The sequence below is a fragment of the Gymnodraco acuticeps genome, unplaced genomic scaffold (assembly GCF_902827175.1).
Source record: "Gymnodraco acuticeps unplaced genomic scaffold, fGymAcu1.1, whole genome shotgun sequence".
Classification (NCBI taxonomy): domain Eukaryota; kingdom Metazoa; phylum Chordata; class Actinopteri; order Perciformes; family Bathydraconidae; genus Gymnodraco; species Gymnodraco acuticeps.
This window is the reverse complement of record NW_022990486.1, coordinates 73,053-90,771: the sequence shown is the minus strand read 5'-3', so window position 1 is coordinate 90,771 and position 17,719 is coordinate 73,053. Positions and strand designations below refer to the sequence as shown.

The 17,719-nt window shown below is 40.0% G+C and overlaps 1 protein-coding gene across 1 annotated transcript in view; it reads right to left on the bottom strand.

The window, feature by feature from the left end:
• The window catches only part of LOC117552808 (collagen alpha-1(XXII) chain-like), a 102,764-nt gene that overhangs the window by 59,693 nt on the left and 25,352 nt on the right, over nucleotides 1-17,719 (bottom strand). The window contains 11 exon segments of the mRNA XM_034226453.1: nucleotides 2,275-2,328; nucleotides 5,364-5,417; nucleotides 7,238-7,282; nucleotides 7,389-7,442; nucleotides 11,058-11,096; nucleotides 12,386-12,448; nucleotides 12,557-12,577; nucleotides 12,579-12,602; nucleotides 12,717-12,806; nucleotides 12,808-12,834; nucleotides 14,477-14,557. Coding sequence (XP_034082344.1) covers nucleotides 2,275-2,328; nucleotides 5,364-5,417; nucleotides 7,238-7,282; nucleotides 7,389-7,442; nucleotides 11,058-11,096; nucleotides 12,386-12,448; nucleotides 12,557-12,577; nucleotides 12,579-12,602; nucleotides 12,717-12,806; nucleotides 12,808-12,834; nucleotides 14,477-14,557 — 552 coding nt within the window.

Genomic DNA, 17,719 nt, shown 5'->3' with positions numbered 1-17,719 from the left:
AGAGTCCTCTCCTGCTGATGTTCAGGTGTATATCAGTATGTAGTGTCTCTACTTTAAAGAGTCCTCTCCTGCTGATGTTCAGGTGTATATCAGTATGTAGTGTCTCTACTTTAAAGAGTCCCTCTCCTGCTGATGTTCAGGTGTATATCAGTATGGTAGTGTCTCTACTTTAAAGAGTCCTCTCCTGCTGATGTTCAGGTGTATATCAGTATGTAGTGTCTCTACTTTAAAGAGTCCTCGTCCTGCTGATGTTCAGGTGTATATCAGTATAGTAGTGTCCTCTACTTTAAAGAGTCCTCTCCTGCTGATGTTCAGGGTGATATATCAGTATGTAGTGTCTCTACTTTAAAGAGTCCTCTCCTGCTGATGTTCAGTGTATATCAGTAGTATTAGTGTCTCTACTTTAAAGAGTCCTCTCCTGCTGATGTTCAGGTGTAATATCAGTATGTAGTGTCTCGACTTTAAAGAGTCCTCTCCTGCTGATGTTCAGGTGTATATCAGTATGTAGTGTCTCTACTTTAAAAGAGTCCTCTCCTGCTGATGTTCAGAGTGTATATCAGTAATGTAGTGTCTCTACTTTAAAGAGTCCGTCTCCTGCTGAGGTTCAGGTGTATATCAGTATGTAGTGTCTCTACTTTAAAGAGTCCTCTCCTGCTGATGTTCAGGTGTATATCAGTATGTAGTGTCTCTACTTTAAAGAGTCCTCTCCTGCTGATGTTCAGTGGTATATCATTATGTAGTGTCTCTACTTTAAAGAGTCCTCTCCTGCTGATGTTCAGGTGTATATCAGTATGTAGTGTCTCTACTTTAAAGAGTCCTCTCCTGCTGATGTTCAGGTGTATATCAGTATGTAGTGACTCTACTTTAAAGAGTCCTCTCCTGCTGAGTTCAGTGTATATCAGTATGTAGTGACTCTACTTTAAAGAGTCCTCTCCTGCTGATGTTCAGGGGTATATCAGTATGTAGTGTCTCTACTTAAAGAGTCCTCTCTGCTGATGTTTAGGTGTTATATCAGTATGTAGTGCCTCTACTTTAAGGTCCTCTCCTGCTGATGTTCAGGTGTATATCAGTATGTAGTGCCTCTACTTTAAAGAGTCCTCTCCTGCTGATGTTTAGGTGTATATCAGTATGTAGTGCCTCTTACTTTAAAGAGTCCTCTCCTGCTGATGTCAGGTGTATATCAGTATGTAGTGTCCTCACTTTAAAGAGTCCCTATACTGCTGATGTTCAGGTGTATATCAGTATGTAGTGTCCTCTACTTTAAAGAGTCCTCTTCTCCTGCTGATGTTGTTCAGTGTAGTATATCAGTAATGTAGTGCCTCTGACTTTAAAGAGTACTCTCCTGCTGACTGTTCAGAGTGTATATCGATATGTGAGTGTCCTCTACTTTAAAGAGTCCCTCTCCTGCTGATGTTCAGGGTGTATATGCAGTATGTTAGTGCCTCTACTACTTTAAAAGAGTCCTCTCCTGCTGATGTTCATGTGTATATCAGTATGTAAAGTGCCCTCTACTTATAACGCGTCCCTCTCCTGCTGATGTTCAGGTGTGTATATCAGTATGTAGTGCCTCTACTTTAAAGAGTCCCTCCTGCTGGATGTTCAGGTGTATATCAGTATGTAGTGGTCCGCTACTCTTAAAGGAGTCCTCCTCCTGCTGGATGTTCAGGGTGTATATCAGTAGGGTAGTGTCTCTACTTTAAAGAGTCCTCTCTGCTGATGTTCAGGTGTATATCAGATGTAGTGTCTCTACTTTAAAGAGTCCTCTCCTGCTGATGTTCAGGTGTATATCAGTATGTAGTTGCCTCTACTTTAAAGAGTCCTCTCCTGCTGATGTTCAGGTGTATATCAGTATGTAGTGTCTCTACTTTAAAGAGTCCTCTCCTGCTGATGTTTAGGTGTATATCAGTATGTAGTGTCTCTACTTCATGTTTCCATGCTTTAATGTTAAAAAAGCTCTTTATTTTTCTCTGTGCTGCAGCACCTCTTTCACCCTCTGTCTGAAACCAGAGCCCAGTCTGCTCTGATTGGTTAGCTGGCCGGCTCTGTTGTGATTGATCAACCGCTTAGAGATGTCCCGCCCCTTAGCCTATCACATACAATGTGTTGGAGCGCTAGCCAATCGATGACGAAATGACTTCACTTTGTTACAGGAATTTGGATTTTAACCCTTACAGTAAATGCCACAGAACCTGTATAACACACTACAGGAAATGGAAATAAAGAACAATAGGGCCTCTTTAAAAGATAATAAAAGTGACCTCAGATCATACTCACAGAGACACCCTTTGGTCCCGATGAGCCAGGAGTTCCTTCATCTCCTTGAATTCCCTGTTAGGATATAAACAACATTTTATTAGCAGGAAGTTGGACTCCCCAAAAGTGTTACTCAGCGATATACTTTAAGGCCAACTGGCACAGCGCTGAGTCACAAGGAGATTCAATGTAAGAAACCTGAAACCCCAAAAAAGAAACAGCAGTTGTCAGTGGCAGGACCCCCCCCCCCCCAGAACCTTCAACTTTGACCTCTGACCTCAGCTTTATTGTTTCCTCATGCCAAAAGGAGAACCTATGTGTGATCTCTAAATTATTTGAGAGTTATATTTTCTCTCATCACTGCTCTTTTCATTAAATATGAGATAGTTTTACAATCTCACCCCAAAGTAAGACTAGATGTTGGCTTTAATGATATTTGAGGTTGTACCAATAACATGTGAACACAGTGGAACCCATTTTTAATAACAACTTAAACTTCAGGTTTTTTTTACTTACGATGTTGGAGCAAGAAAACTCATCAAAAGCTGCCTCAATTGTTAAGAAAATGTATTTTAACTTGTATTTTGGGACTGAATTTATGAATAGAAATCAGGCCGTATTATTAACATTTAAAATTTGAATTAAAAACGTAAATATGATCCTCCGTACGGCAGGGTAAAATACAAGTCAAACCGCTTTTCTACTGTCCTTTTAATATGAAATAGTAGGAAAACTTCTTTTTAAATATGTGAATAAAATTAGATAATTGCATTTCCATTCAATTAATACTCAATTTGGACTACTACTGGCAAAATGTTATAATGCTATTGTTGAATTGTCAATAGGCTCGTATGACAAAACAAGGCTTTCCTTTGAGTGTTCACCTCACATATTATTTATGTTACTTTATTTACGACAATTTACCTTCTTGATAACAATACTGTAAACCAGGCTTGATCTCTATTTTCAAAAACGATTTCAAATGCATCTACAGCACATGTGTCAAACTCAAGGCCCGGGGGCCAAATCAGGCCCGTGGTGGATTTAATTGACACTCTTGACTTTACCTGAGTATTTAATCTTATACTACACAACATTTTGTAGGCAAAAGATGTACTTTTGACTCCTCTATACTTAAAAAACGATGATCTGGTATAGATGAAAACATCCAACATTATATTGAAAACACCGAGTGGGTTTACAGAACATTAATGGGCAGCAATGTTCCTAAGAAGTTTCCAAAATATATACATAAATACTTATACTTAAGTACCATTGTCGATGCAGTACTTTTACTTCAAATCGATTATTATTACGGTGTGGTATAAGTAATTGTACTTGAGTAAAGTATCTACATCACATGTGTCGAACTCAAGGCCCGGGGGCCAAATCAGGCCCGTGGTGGATTTAATTTCGGCCCGCAGGATAATTTCTAATTCCTATTAGATCTGGCCCGCCGGTATATTGCACCTTCACTCCATCCTGAGGGTCTCCTCAGCTCAGAGCCTGAGCCCAAACATTGATGACCTTGCACCCAAGATGAGATGCCAAGTATCTGAGCTAGCATCACAGAGCAGCACACTGACTTCAATGGATGCTTCCTTCTGCACTTTCTCTCTCACGACAACAGGGCATGTTTGGTTTTCTCTTTGAGGGAAATAGTTTTGTTGAAGCTGTTGTTGGCCTGTGGGGAAATGTAATCATAAGAAATGACTGAGGAAAAGCTGCAGATAGAGCCATAAGAAATGAATGCAACTGATTATTTAATGTTTAATGTTGTTTTTATAGGCAATAATTTAAGCTTTGTTAGTTCCAGGTTTAATATGTGCAATAAGTTCATTTCAATAAGTTCTGCAATAAACATTGAACCAGTACCTCGACTAGTACCCATTTTTTATTTTGGCCCACTGTGTGTTTGAGTTTGACACCCCTGGTCTATAGTCTCTATTCTCTGCTATGATCCAGCCTGTCACTTATTGAGTATTACCTGTGTTTATCAAAAGGGGGCGATCACTCCCTCACATCCAATACCCAAATCTGAGCCTGCACCAGAGTTCCCGTTAGCCGGTAATTACCGGACTACGACCGGTAAAATATGCTGAAGACCGGCAAATCTAAATCTCTCCGGTCAAAGTGTCCGTTCAAAATAATTTCCGCTTAGCGCAATACCACATCAGTTGCGCAATTTGCACCATTTATGTGACAGACAAGAATAGTCAATTCTAATGTCTAACACGTAATGTGGAGAAAGAGATGTCCTGTATGGGTTGATTGTGCGTTGATCTGTTGGTAATGCCTCGGGGTTCCGGTGGGCATGTAATCAAATGCATAATGCTGCGCTATACTTTGTGGCCTCACCCGGTTGCATAGCGACGCTTATTGTTTAGGTGTCTTTTAATAAGCAGGTATCATATCATTAGCTAGAACTAGCTGGATCTGATCGATATGGACATAAACGCGAGTGAAGTCTAATCTGACGGGAGAGAGAGATCAGCTGCTGCTGACGAGTCGACACGCAGCTCTGCATGATCAGCGGTGAGCGAACAAAACACACACTTCAGGTTAGAATATCACACGTAGCTATTTTAATGACCTCTCAAACTACCTAAACTAGCTATAGATATGTTTAGTTTTACTGTCGGGTCACTCATTACTGATCCGCGAGCTGCATGATGCTGACGGGCTGTCAGGAGAGGGAGAGAGCGCTCCGTTTATTATTCCCGTGTTATTGTAAGTTACTGTTCACTTTTGAATAATGTAGTTAATCTACTATCATTAGTTTAATATTGAATCATATCAATTTGTTTTAAAGCTCAATAAATAACAAAGACCTTTGATCGGCACTTTTCTCATTTTGTCCGGAAGATTTAAACTTTAACGGACATGTTGACCGGCGAAGAAATATTCTAACGGGAACTCTGGTCTGCACCCCCTCCCATTTCTCCCCTTTCTCCTCCTCCTCACTCTTTCACCAGCTGCTGCTTCATCCAAGGGAAAGTCAAACAAAACTGCCTCTTTTTTCACAGGAAGTCAATAACGGGCTGAGCTGTAATTGTGCAGAAAAACGTCTGTACGCCCACTTAATTATCAGAACATAAATATTCACTCACCTTTGTTCCAGCTGGACCTTCAGGCCCTGCATCACCAGCCAGTCCTGCTGTGCCCTATTTACAGATAAACACACATGAAAACACCAGAGATGGCAAAAGTACACACATCCTTTACTCAAGTAGAAGTACAGATACTCGTGTTTTAAAATACTCTGGTAAAAGTACTGACTAAACTTCTTTACTCAAGTAAAAGTAAAAGTACGGGCTTTGAAATGTGCTTCAGTAAAAAGTACCCATAACTAGCAGCTGTTTTAAAGAGTACCTGACCTCCCTTTATATTAATAGAACAATAATGTCATTGTTAGCTAATGAATGTTTCCATGCTGAACAACGGCAACATGACAACGTTTCCATTGGTCCCTCTTCTTTAGAGAAGACCAGGAAATGATGGATACACGGATCGTGTTCAAATCAATAGGCACGCAATGACTCTAAAGAATAATGATCACGCATCAAACACACATTCAGACTAAAGGAACCAGCTGTTTGGGAAATGAGAGAAGTAGAAAGTACAGGTATTTGAGTTCAACATGTAAGAAGTATAAAGTACAGGTATTTGGGTTCAACATGTGAGAAGTAGAAAGTACAGGTATTTGAGTTCAACATGGAAGAAGTAGAAAGTACAGGTGTTTGTGTTCAACATGTAAGAAGTAGAAAGTACAGGTATTTGTGTTCAACATGTAAGAAGTAGAAAGTACAGGTGTTTGTGTTCAACATGTAAGAAGTAGAAAGTACAGGTATTTGTGTTCAACATGTAAGAAGTAGAAAGTACAGGTATTTGTGTTCAACATGTAAGAAGTAGAAAATACAGGTATTAGTGTTCAACATGTAAGAAGTAGAAAGTACAGGTATTTGTGTTCAACATGTAAGAAGTAGAAAGTACAGGTGTTTGTGTTCAACATGTAAGAAGTAGAAAGTACAGGTATTTGAGTTCAACATGTAAGAAGTAGAAAGTACAGGTATTTGAGTTCAACATGTAAGAAGTAGAAAGTACAGGTATTTGTGTTCAACATGTAAGAAGTAGAAAGTACAGGTATTTGTGTTCAACAGGTAAGAAGTAGAAAGTACAGGTATTTGTGTTCAACATGTAAGAAGTAGAAAATACAGGTATTAGTGTTCAACATGTAAGAAGTAGAAAGTACAGGTATTTGAGTTCAACATGTAAGAAGTAGAAAATACAGGTATTAGTGTTCAACATGTAAGAAGTAGAAAGTACAGGTATTTGAGTTCAACATGTAAGAAGTAGAAAGTACAGGTATTTGTGTTCAACATGTAAGAAGTAGAAAATACAGGTATTAGTGTTCAACATGTAAGAAGTAGAAAGTACAGGTATTTGAGTTCAACATGTAAGAAGTAGAAAGTACAGGTATTTGAGTTCAACATGTGAGAAGTAGGAAAGTACAAGGTATTTGGGTTCAACATGTAAGAAGTAGAAAGTACAGGTATTTGAGTTCAACATGTGAGAAGTAGAAAGTACAGGTATTTGGGTTCAACATGTAAGAAGTAGAAAGTACAGGTATTTGAGTTCAACATGTGAGAAGTAGAAAGTACAGGTATTTGAGTTCAACATGTAAGAAGTAGAAAGTACAGGGTATTTGAGTTCAACATGTGAGAAGTAGAAAGTACAGGTATTTGGGTTCAACATGTAAGAAGTAGAAAGTACAGGTATTTGAGTTCAACATGTAAGAAGTAGAAAGTACAGGTATTTGTGTTCAACATGAAAGAAGTCAGAGTAAAAGGTCGTCAGAAAATAAGTTGTGGAGTAAAGTAGTGATACCAGAAAAATGTACTTAAGTACAGTAACAAATTAGTTGTACTCCACTACTTCACACCTCTGGAAAACACACATCCTTGTTTTGAAACCTTATTCTTACCTTGTCTCCAGATAATCCGTCGATACCTGGCACACCACCGAGCCCCTGTCAGGTGATCAGAAACACACCATTAATAACAGATTGTGAAGTTTTATAACGAAATTCAACGTATTATAGACATCCTCCACGTCCAGGTTCACGCGGTGCACACCTTCTCTCCTTTATGTCCAGGAGCACCTGTCAACCCTATCCTGCCTGAATCACCCTGTGGACAAAAGGCAAGTGTTTACTTTGACTGTTTTTTAATAAATAAGCATGCAAGATGGCCGGGGACACAGGCGGCGATGGCGTGCTGTCAGAAAGAAACAACCTGGTAGCGTAAGAAAACATGGACATTAGTACAGGCCTGTTCAATTCATGTTTTAAAGGGGGCAGATTTAAACAAAGGGACGTGACAAGAATTTAAATGCACCTTTTTAGTCTGGAAAATGTTGCATCTAACATATTATTTATTCAGTTTGATTGTCCCAAATATCCTCAGCATGAAGAGCATCATTTGAAACTGTTAAACAACAACATGATGTCCGTGCTTAACAACATACAGTTACTGAAAGGACTAAGTAGCCTAATGATATAATGATGACCTTCTATTTAATCATACAAGGCCAACTGATATAAAAGTCATGAGTAATAATAAATGAGTTGCTTTTAACTGTCCGTAAAAGTGTTAATAGTGAGGATGGTCAAATGAATGAATAGGGAGAAATGTAATGAAATAAATAATTCATTAAATTTCATAGTAGATTAATTTAAAAAAAAAAAAACTCTTATCTGAAGACATTTTTACGTATTTATTTTCAATTTTTTCATTTTATAAAAGACCAAAGGGCCGGTTTGAGATTGTTAAAAAGTGGGATTCGGCTAATGTTACAGCAATTGAAAAGGCCTGGTTTAGTACATGACAGTTGGGACATAAACAAATGTTAGACATGAATTAACCGACGTGATTAATCAAACAGTAAAACACACATTTGGACAAAAGACATTAATATAACACAGAAGACAAAGAGTTAGGATACACAAAACACTTTTGAGTAAAGGATGGAGAGCCAGAGAACGCTAACAGCTGTCATCATCTTCACCAAGACCAGCTATGGTCTGTTCAAACACCCAAACAAAGACTCAAGGAACATTGCTTTCCATTGTCTTCACACTCTTTGAATCACTGATGTCACAGGCCAAGGAATCAGACAACTGGACTGAGTGAGAAGCACCGGTTGTTAAATGGCACGTTACAGCGAGGTCTTACCCGCCGCAGGACTTCCCTCTGCTTCATAAACCACTTAACAAGCAGCAGCCCTTTAATTACTGTAAGAGCTTATATCATTTTAACACACGTCACTTCTCGTATAACAGAGATTAAGAGCTGTGATGCAGCCTTGAACATTATCTCAATCAATGCTGCCACATGGGGGGATTGCCTGTTCTGTCTAAAGATGCAATTAGAAGCCATCACAGGCGGATGGATTCACTTTCACTCCTTCGACTCCATGACCGATGCATTCGTTTCTAACCACAGCTTGGGGGGGGGGCTTACGTCATGTTTTCTTCGGCTTTTGGGAAAGTTTACGACAACAAATTGCAGCTTTCTCCAAAAGGGGAGAAAGTGAAGACAGATGCTCGAGCAGAAAGTGAGAAATAGAAAAGCAACAGGGGATGCTTTGGATACAGTTTGATTTAATGCACTTTCATCAAACCGGCAAAGTATCCAGCGGCAATAAAATCCATTCATCATGTAAAGAGCACTGCTGTCTCTTTGACATGAAAATACAAAAAACGTATACTTTGATATAAATACATGGGCGTAAAGATACATCTTCTACCCTTCTGCTTCAGTAATGAACAAGTACAGGCCCATATCAAACCCAAGCAGTCTGCAATGTTCAAAACAACAGATAGAGCCAGAAATCTAGGTGTAGTCATGGACTCTGACCTGAGTTTCAACAGTCACATTAAAACAGTTACTAAATCAGCCTACTATCACCTAAAGAATATATCTAGGATTAAAAGACTAATGTCACAGCAGGATTTGGAAAAACTTGTCCATGCTTTTATCTTCAGTAGACTCGACTACTGCAATGGTGTCTTCACAGGTCTCACTAAAAAATCTATTAGGAAGCTGCAGCTGATTCAGAACGCCGCTGCTCGAGTCCTCACTAACACTAAGAAAGTGGATCACATCACTCCTGTTCTGAAGTCTTTACACTGGCTTCCTGTGTGTCAAAGAATAGATTTCTAAATACTGCTGCTGGTTTATAAAGCACTGAATGGTTTAGGCCCAAAATACATTTCTGACCTCCTGCTAAATGATGAACCATCCAGATCTCTCAGGTCTTCAGGGACTGGTCAGCTTTCTGTCCCCAGAGTCAGAACTAAACATGGAGAAGCAGCGTTCAGTTATTATGCTCCAAATATCTGGAACAAAACTCCCAGAAACCTGCAGGTCCGCTGCAACTCTGACTACTTTTAAATCCAGGCTGAAGACTTTTCTTTTTGTCGCTGCTTTTAATTGAACTATTCATATCTTAGACTGCACTGTAACTTTGATCCATGTACTTTTTCTTTTAATGTTTATTTTATTAGCTTTTCTTTTTAATGACTGATTTTAAATGCCATTTTCTTAATCTCTTTTATTTTTTGTAAAGCACTTTGAATTGCCTTGTGTTGAAAAGTGCTATATAAATAAACTTGCCTTGCCTTGCCTTGGAAAGACCATAAATATATCTGCAAAAGGACAAAGAGAAGATGTATTTTCTCCACCACTTGATGTGTTTTGGGGCAAGAAGACCATTTCTACTTAGATTTTGAGTGATTTTCTGTATTGTAATACTACATGGTACAAGTGTTTGTCCACTGCTTTAAAGTCAAAACTGCTCCATGAAATGAAGCTCAGCGTAAGTTCCTTCAGGAAGACTGGTCTGCATTCACTCCGCAGCTGCTTATAATCAGCTCATCACAGGCTTCCTGCTAACCTATTACATTCACCTCATTCTCAGCAGCCAATCAGCGGGCTGCAGCCAAACTTTCAAATGGTTCTCCTCTCTCCTGCAGTCAGCTGTGATTTCAGGAAATGGTAGGTCAACTCCATAAATCAAGATACATTAATGATATACTAAGCATAGCCAACAACATTGTCTCTGAGTGCTACTATTCCCTGTACTGCCAATTTCAATTGTTGACATCAAGACCGAGATACAGGTTCACAAGATGAAAGAAAGTAAGACTGAAGCACTCATATGTACCAGTCTGAAAGGAACTTAAGGATGTCAGCCTTTCCAAACCACTTACAGTACATGCTACAGTATAAGACACTACATGGAAGAGGAAGCCGAAAAAGCATAATAGACCTCTTTAAGTCTGTTACCTTGTTCTAAGACTTAAAAATAAGATCTTATATCGGATAAAGTATTGTCGTATCGTATAAAGCACAATTGAGAACACAGCATCTCGTCTCCCAGTCCTCTTGTGGCCTTCTAAGCATCCCTCTCCGGGCAGATACCGAGGATTTAGTCTCAAGGAATAAATGACACTGCGAGCCTCAGCTGGCAGCACAGAGCTGTGATTTCAGCGGGCTGTGGGGGGGGGGGGCGTCCTCTGTGGTCGCCCGTCCTGTAATTCTAACAATAACAGCTGCTTGAGCATTTTCCGAGCCACTCCCTGGCAGAAAAGTAAAAAATATCACCACATAAAAGAAGCACGTAACATGAAAGATAGAGGAAATAAAGATTAGAGAGAGACATTTGCGTCCAGGATTTACATGCATATAAATATGCACGGAGACAAACGTGATGTTAGCATCAGGAGGAGCAGGTGTACTTACCTTCTCTCCTCTGTCACCTTTAACAGAGTTTACTTTGCCCTGCAAATAATTCATCGACAAGGATCAATTATTATCGAGGCGGGCAGAAAAGCAGATGGAAATAAAGCTGAAAAGGCATGCAATCTGAACTAAATGTGTATAATAGTATATCTAAAAAATGAAATGCACATAGAGTGATGCAGTCATGACGTATTGTTGCAGGTAAACTCTGAAGTTAGCTTCGCGCTTGTTCCCTCGACAAAATGGGATTTTACCATTGGACGCAGAAGATTTGCTCTGTGGCTAACACACGTTTATGATACTTACACATTTTGCTCAGCAGGATAATCTCCACATATTAACACAACTTTTATTGAAGCGTAAATGGAATCGCCAGAAGAAAAAATGTATGTCGAGATGACGTTTAGAAGTCTCTTTTAGTCACTTGTTAGCAACAGTCACACAACCGCTAAGTTAAAGGCAGCTAATGTTCGTTGTGATGACGTTTAGACTCATTTAGACCCTTTCACCAGTGGAGTATTTCGTCCTATTCTTTCACACACACATACGGGTATTGGGCCGAGGGCGACACCGTACTTCCGGTATCCGCCATTTTATGCGAGGTGCAAGCAGGCCGAGGGTTTAGCCGTACACCGTCTAGGTGTTGCTAAGCTTCCTGTACTGAATATCATAGGCTATTGCCTTAATCAATATCTAGTCAACTCTAAAATACCACATATATGCATTGGCATGACAATATTATTGTGACAAGTGGGGTATTCACCTGGTGTTTCCAGAAATTAGACGTAGATGCAGCCAAAATCGACGAAGGCCACTTTCGAGGGTCGTTTTTCCATACATCTGCAGGCAGTCTGTAAGGGCAATCGGACAACCCACACAGCTCTAGTTTACGCTGGTAACGACCTAAAGCACACCCCTCAAGTCCAGAGATGTAATCCGAAGACATGCAGCGATTTCTTCGGTCGTTAATTCAGAAAAAAAACCTAGTGCGCTCTGCCTGGCTACATTAGCTAGATGTTTATATTTGCACCTCCAGGAAAATGGCGTATTTATATATATATATGGCGCGCGTTGCATTGTGGGTAGCTCGTGACGTCACTGTGTGTTAAGTGTTTATGTCTTAGAACAAAATCTGTTCAGCTTGTGTTAACAACAGATCTTATTTTTAACCCGTTCAAATAAAGTTGAACAAGAAATTGTAAAAACTCTTTTCCGGGTTTTTGGACTCATTCCTGCACCACTCTATGGACTGAAACTTCCTAACTGAACAATGTTTCTCCATTAAAACAAAAACCACGCTTGTAAATAAACACTTTAGGTTTTCATACAGTTTCTCCTTTTGCTCCTTTGACTCCAGACGTTCCGACGGCGCCCTTAGGGCCAGAGACACCCTGAAAAGCGTACGTTCACAAAGTAAAAAGGTTGAACACACTGAAACACAATGAATCTGTATTCTGTCGTCACACACACACTAGTACTTAAAGGCAACGGTAGATGACCTTATCACCCTTAGGTCCTGCACACACCGGGCACACCGATATCTCCCTGTGAGAAATGAAAATAGAGACGTCTTTTGGAAAGCCATTTCAGAAAGGACTCCCACTCATCTGTGAAACTAAAAGATGGGGATAAAGACTGCTGGAGTAGGCGGGGCTTTACCTTTTCTCCCTCTGGGCACGAGCAGTTCGCTTCAGGTCCTCTTTTCTGCTCCACTGCAGTCGGTGTGGGGGTGGGGATCTCCAGGGGGGGGGGCTTCTGTAACCACTTTCTTAGGGCACTGAAATGATAGGATTAGTCATTTCTGTCAGAACTCTTCACCCTTAAGTAAAGGGCACTGAGAACTTCCACACCAACACTATGTGCAATATACATATCAATATAATTAACATCATTGCAATACACTCGCTGCTATATATATATAACTATGTTCAATATTATATTATATTATTAGTATTAATAATAATGCTATGATAACGTGCAATTACGTAACTGCCACTACGTTTTATTTGTTGCACTACTAACTACTAAATACTGCTAATAATAATTGCATTGATTGTGTGACCATCTATGTTTCTACGTTTCATGTTGTCTCTGGATGTTTAATTGCTCTTTTTGCTGCACTTTTAGTGTACAGTTTTGCTGCTGTGTTTATTGTATTTTGTTACTCTGGCACAACAATTTCGTCGGGATGAATAAAGTCTTATCTTATCAGAAACAAAAAAAACGTTCAAGGTGCAAAAAAACGTCAAATAAATAAACTCTCAAATAGTCTCTGTCATGTTCAACAGCGGCAAGGCGAGGATTAAAAATACTTTTCTGGTCCGAAAATTAAAGATGAGGTCATCGTCATCAGCGTCATGTCCGTCATGTTTCAAACAAACATTACCCTCCAAAAAAGAAATCACTTTTACAATGACATGAAGTATGAGTTCACAGGTCCTGCTCATAACCATTAATGATTTGGTTCTAATAGTTGTAGTTTATAGATTTGTACAATATTTCTAGTCTGAGTTATGGTCAAATGAAATGACTCAGAAGTATCGGATACAAGGGTGGACAGTAAATGGCTTACACGACACCTTGGAAGTCCTCAGTGTAGCGTCGGCTCATTATTCTTTTGTTATAAATTGGTTAAAATGTGGGAACACCTTATTTGCCTTATTAAAAAAGGCTTTGATGGTGTAAGGAAAAATAACAACATTCGCGATTACCAAAAGTGTGACTTTATGATCTCTGAGAATGCTTTTTGGATAATGCGTTGCTTTAATGATGCAGATTATCAGCCCTTTTACTCAGCTAAGAGAATGTGTTCCTTTACTCTGTTGTCATATTCGCTTCAGTAGCGTCATGTCCGTCATGTTGTAAACAAACATAACCCTCCAAAAAAGAAATAACCTTTACAATGACAAGAAATAACAACATGAGTTCACAGGTCCTGCCTATAACCATTAATGATTTGGTTTCTAAATAATAGTTTTAGTTTAGATAGATTTGTACAATATTTCTAGTTCGAGTTATGGTCAAATTAAATAATTATCAGGAGAATCTGATGAGCATTAAATCACTCATTATTGACAATACATGGCTTTCACGACACCTGTGAAGTCATCTGTGTAGTAGCAAGTCATTATTTTATTAAAAAAGGCTTTGATGGTTTGTGTAAGGAAAAATAACAACATTCGTGATTACTTTACCAAAAAGACTAAGAATTTCAGATGTGTTCTCTTGCAAAGGTAAAATGTGTTCCTTAACTCTGGTGTCACGTTAGCTACCGTAGCTAACAAAGCTAAATACTGAACGCTCATGTCTACAAGCTGAGAAGTGTGTTTTAAATTAAAATCTAGCTTGGGAAAAAAGACAGTGCAGCTTACTGTGTTAAAGTAACCTGCGATCAGAACCAGATCTACTCCAATACTCACAGGTCCATCGGGAATATCACAGCAGGTTTCCAGCTCTGCATGCTTGGAGTCACAGTAGATCATCATCCTCTGGAGGTCAAACTGCAGGAACACACAGACAATTTATATAAACCTCAAGACAATAACACATAACAATCGCTCAAGAGTGGCGATCTATACCTTTTCTTTTAAAGGTCCCCTGTTAGACTGTTTTTCATCAATACATCACAGGTCTCAGATATATACAGAGCCTGTCTCTGATTGGCTGAAACACCACACAGATCATTGCAGCATTACCCATAATCCCCTCTGTTTCAGTCCTGTTTCCAAAGTGCTGATTCTCTGTCTGTTACTTTAGATGAAAATAAGGAGCCCCTCCCCACGCCCCTCTGAGAGACATTTGGTTACAAAGAACACAATGGTGCTCTAGGAGGAGATTCAGGTGATAAGGGGGGGGGGGGGGCTTACCTTGGTTGCTGATTGGCTAATGGTTACACAAGACAAAACATCTTGATGACATCATAAAGTGGCCAAAATCTGATCGGCTCATTTTCAGACAGGTTTTTATAGAAATGGATCAAAAAGAGAGAGAATCTTTGTTCCTGAAACTTTCAGAGTCTCTTTCCACAGAGGGGACACATGTTGATGTAGAAGAGACATGAAGAAGAGGGGACACATGTTGATGTAGAAGAGACATGAAGAAGAGGGGACACATGTTGATGTAGAAGAGAAATGAAGAAGAGGGGACACATGTTGATGTAGAAGAGACATGAAGAAGAGGGGACACATGTTGATGTAGAAGAGACATGAAGAAGAGGGGACACATGTTGATGTAGAAGAGACATGAAGAAGAGGGGACACATGTTGATGTAGAGGAGACATGAAGAAGAGGGGACACATGTTGATGTAGAAGAGACATGAAGAAGAGGGGACACATGTTGATGTAGAAGAGACATGAAGAAGTGGGACACATGTTGATGTAGAAGAGACATGAAGAAGAGGGGACACATGTTGATGTAGAAGAGACATGAAGAAGAGGGGACACATGTTGATGTAGAAGAGACATGAAGAAGAGGGGACACATGTTGATGTAGAAGAGACATGAAGAAGAGGGGACACATGTTGATGTAGAAGAGACATGAAGAAGAGGGGACACCATGTTGATGTAGAAGAGACATGAAGAAGAGGGGACACATTTGATGTAGAAGAGACATGAAGAAGAGGGGACACATGTTGATGTAGAAGAGACATGAAGAAGAGGGGACACATGTTGATGTAGAAGAGACATGAAGAAGAGGGGACACATGTTGATGTAGAAGAGACATGAAGAAGAAGGGACACATGTTGATGTAGAAGAGACATGGAGAAGAGGGGGCACATGTTGATGTAGAAGAGACATGAAGAAGAGGGGACACATGTTGATGTAGAAGAGACATGAAGAAGAGGGGACCCATGTTGATGTAGAAGAGACATGAAGAAGAGGGGACACATGTTGATGTAGAAGAGACATGAAGAAGAGGGGACACATGTTGATGTAAAAGAGGACATGAAGAAGAGGGGACACATGTTGATTGTAGAAGAGACATGAAGAAGAGGGGACACATGTTGATGTAGAAGAGACATGAAGAAGAGGGGACACATGTTGATGTAGAAGAGACATGAAGAAGAGGGGACACATGTTGATGTAGAAGAGACATGAAGAAGAGGGGACACATGTTGATGTAGAAGAGACATGAAGAAGAGGGGGACACATGTTGATGTAGAAGAGACATGAAGAAGAGGGGACACATGTTGATGTGGAAGAGACATGAAGAAGAGGGGACACATGTTGATGTAGAAGAGACATGAAGAAGAGGGGACACATGTTGATGTAGAAGAGACATGAAGAAGAGGGGACACATGTTGATGTAGAAGAGACATGAAGAAGAGGGGACACATGTTGATGTAGAAAGAGACATGAAGAAGAGGGGACACATGTTGATGTAGAAGAGACATGAAGAAGAGGGGACACATGTTGATGTGAAGAACTAAGAGAGGGACACATGTTTGATGTAGAAGAGACATAAGAAGAGGGGGGACATGTTGATGTAGAAGAGACATGAAGAAGAGGGGGACACATGTTGATGTAGAAGAGACATGAAGAAGAGGGGACACATGTTGATGTAGAAGAGACATGAAGAAGAGGGGAGACATGTTGATGTAGAAGAGACATGAAGAAGAGGGGGACACATGTTGATGTAGAAGAGACATGAAGAAGTGGGGACACATGTTGATGTAGAAGAGACATGAAGAAGAGGGGACACATGTTGATGTAGAAGAGACATGAAGAAGAGGGGACACATGTTGATGTAGAAGAGACATGAAGAAGAGGGGACACCATGTTGATGTAGAAGAGACATGAAGAAGAGGGGACACATGTTGATGTAGAAGAGACATGAAGAAGAGGGGACACATGTTGATGTAGAAGAGAATGAAAGAAGAGGGGACACATGTTGATGTAGAAGAGACATGAAGAAGAGGGGACACATGTTGATGTAGAAGAGACATGAAGAAGAGGGGACACATGTTGATGTAGAAGAGACATGAAGAAGAGGGGGACACATGTTGATGTAGAGGAGACATGAAGAAGAGGGGACACATGTTGATGTAGAAGAGACATGAAGAAGAGGGGACACATGTTGATGTAAGAAGAGACATGGAGAAGAGGGGACACATGTTGATGAAGAAGAGACATGAAGAAGAGGGGACACATGTTGATGTAGAAGAGACATGAAGAAGTGGGGACACATGTTGATGAAGAAGAGACATGAAGAAGAGGGGACACATGTTGATGTAGAAGAGACATGAAGAAGTGGGGACACATGTTGATGTAGAAGAGACATGAAGAAGAGGGGACACATGTTGATGTAGAAGAGACATGAAGAAGAGGGGACACATGTTGATGTAGAAGAGACATGAAGAAGAGGGGACACATGTTGATGTAGAAGAGACATGAAGAAGAGGGGACACATGTTGATGTAGAAGAGACATGAAGAAGAGGGGACACATGTTGATGTAGAAGAGACATGAAGAAGAAGGGGACACATGTTGATGTAGAAGAGACATGGAGAAGAGGGGACACATGTTGATGTAGAAGAGACATGAAGAAGAGGGGACACATGTTGATGTAAAAGAGACATGAAGAAGAGGGGACACATGTTGATGTAGAAGAGACATGAAGAAGAGGGGACACATGTTGATGTAAAAGAGACATGAAGAAGAAGG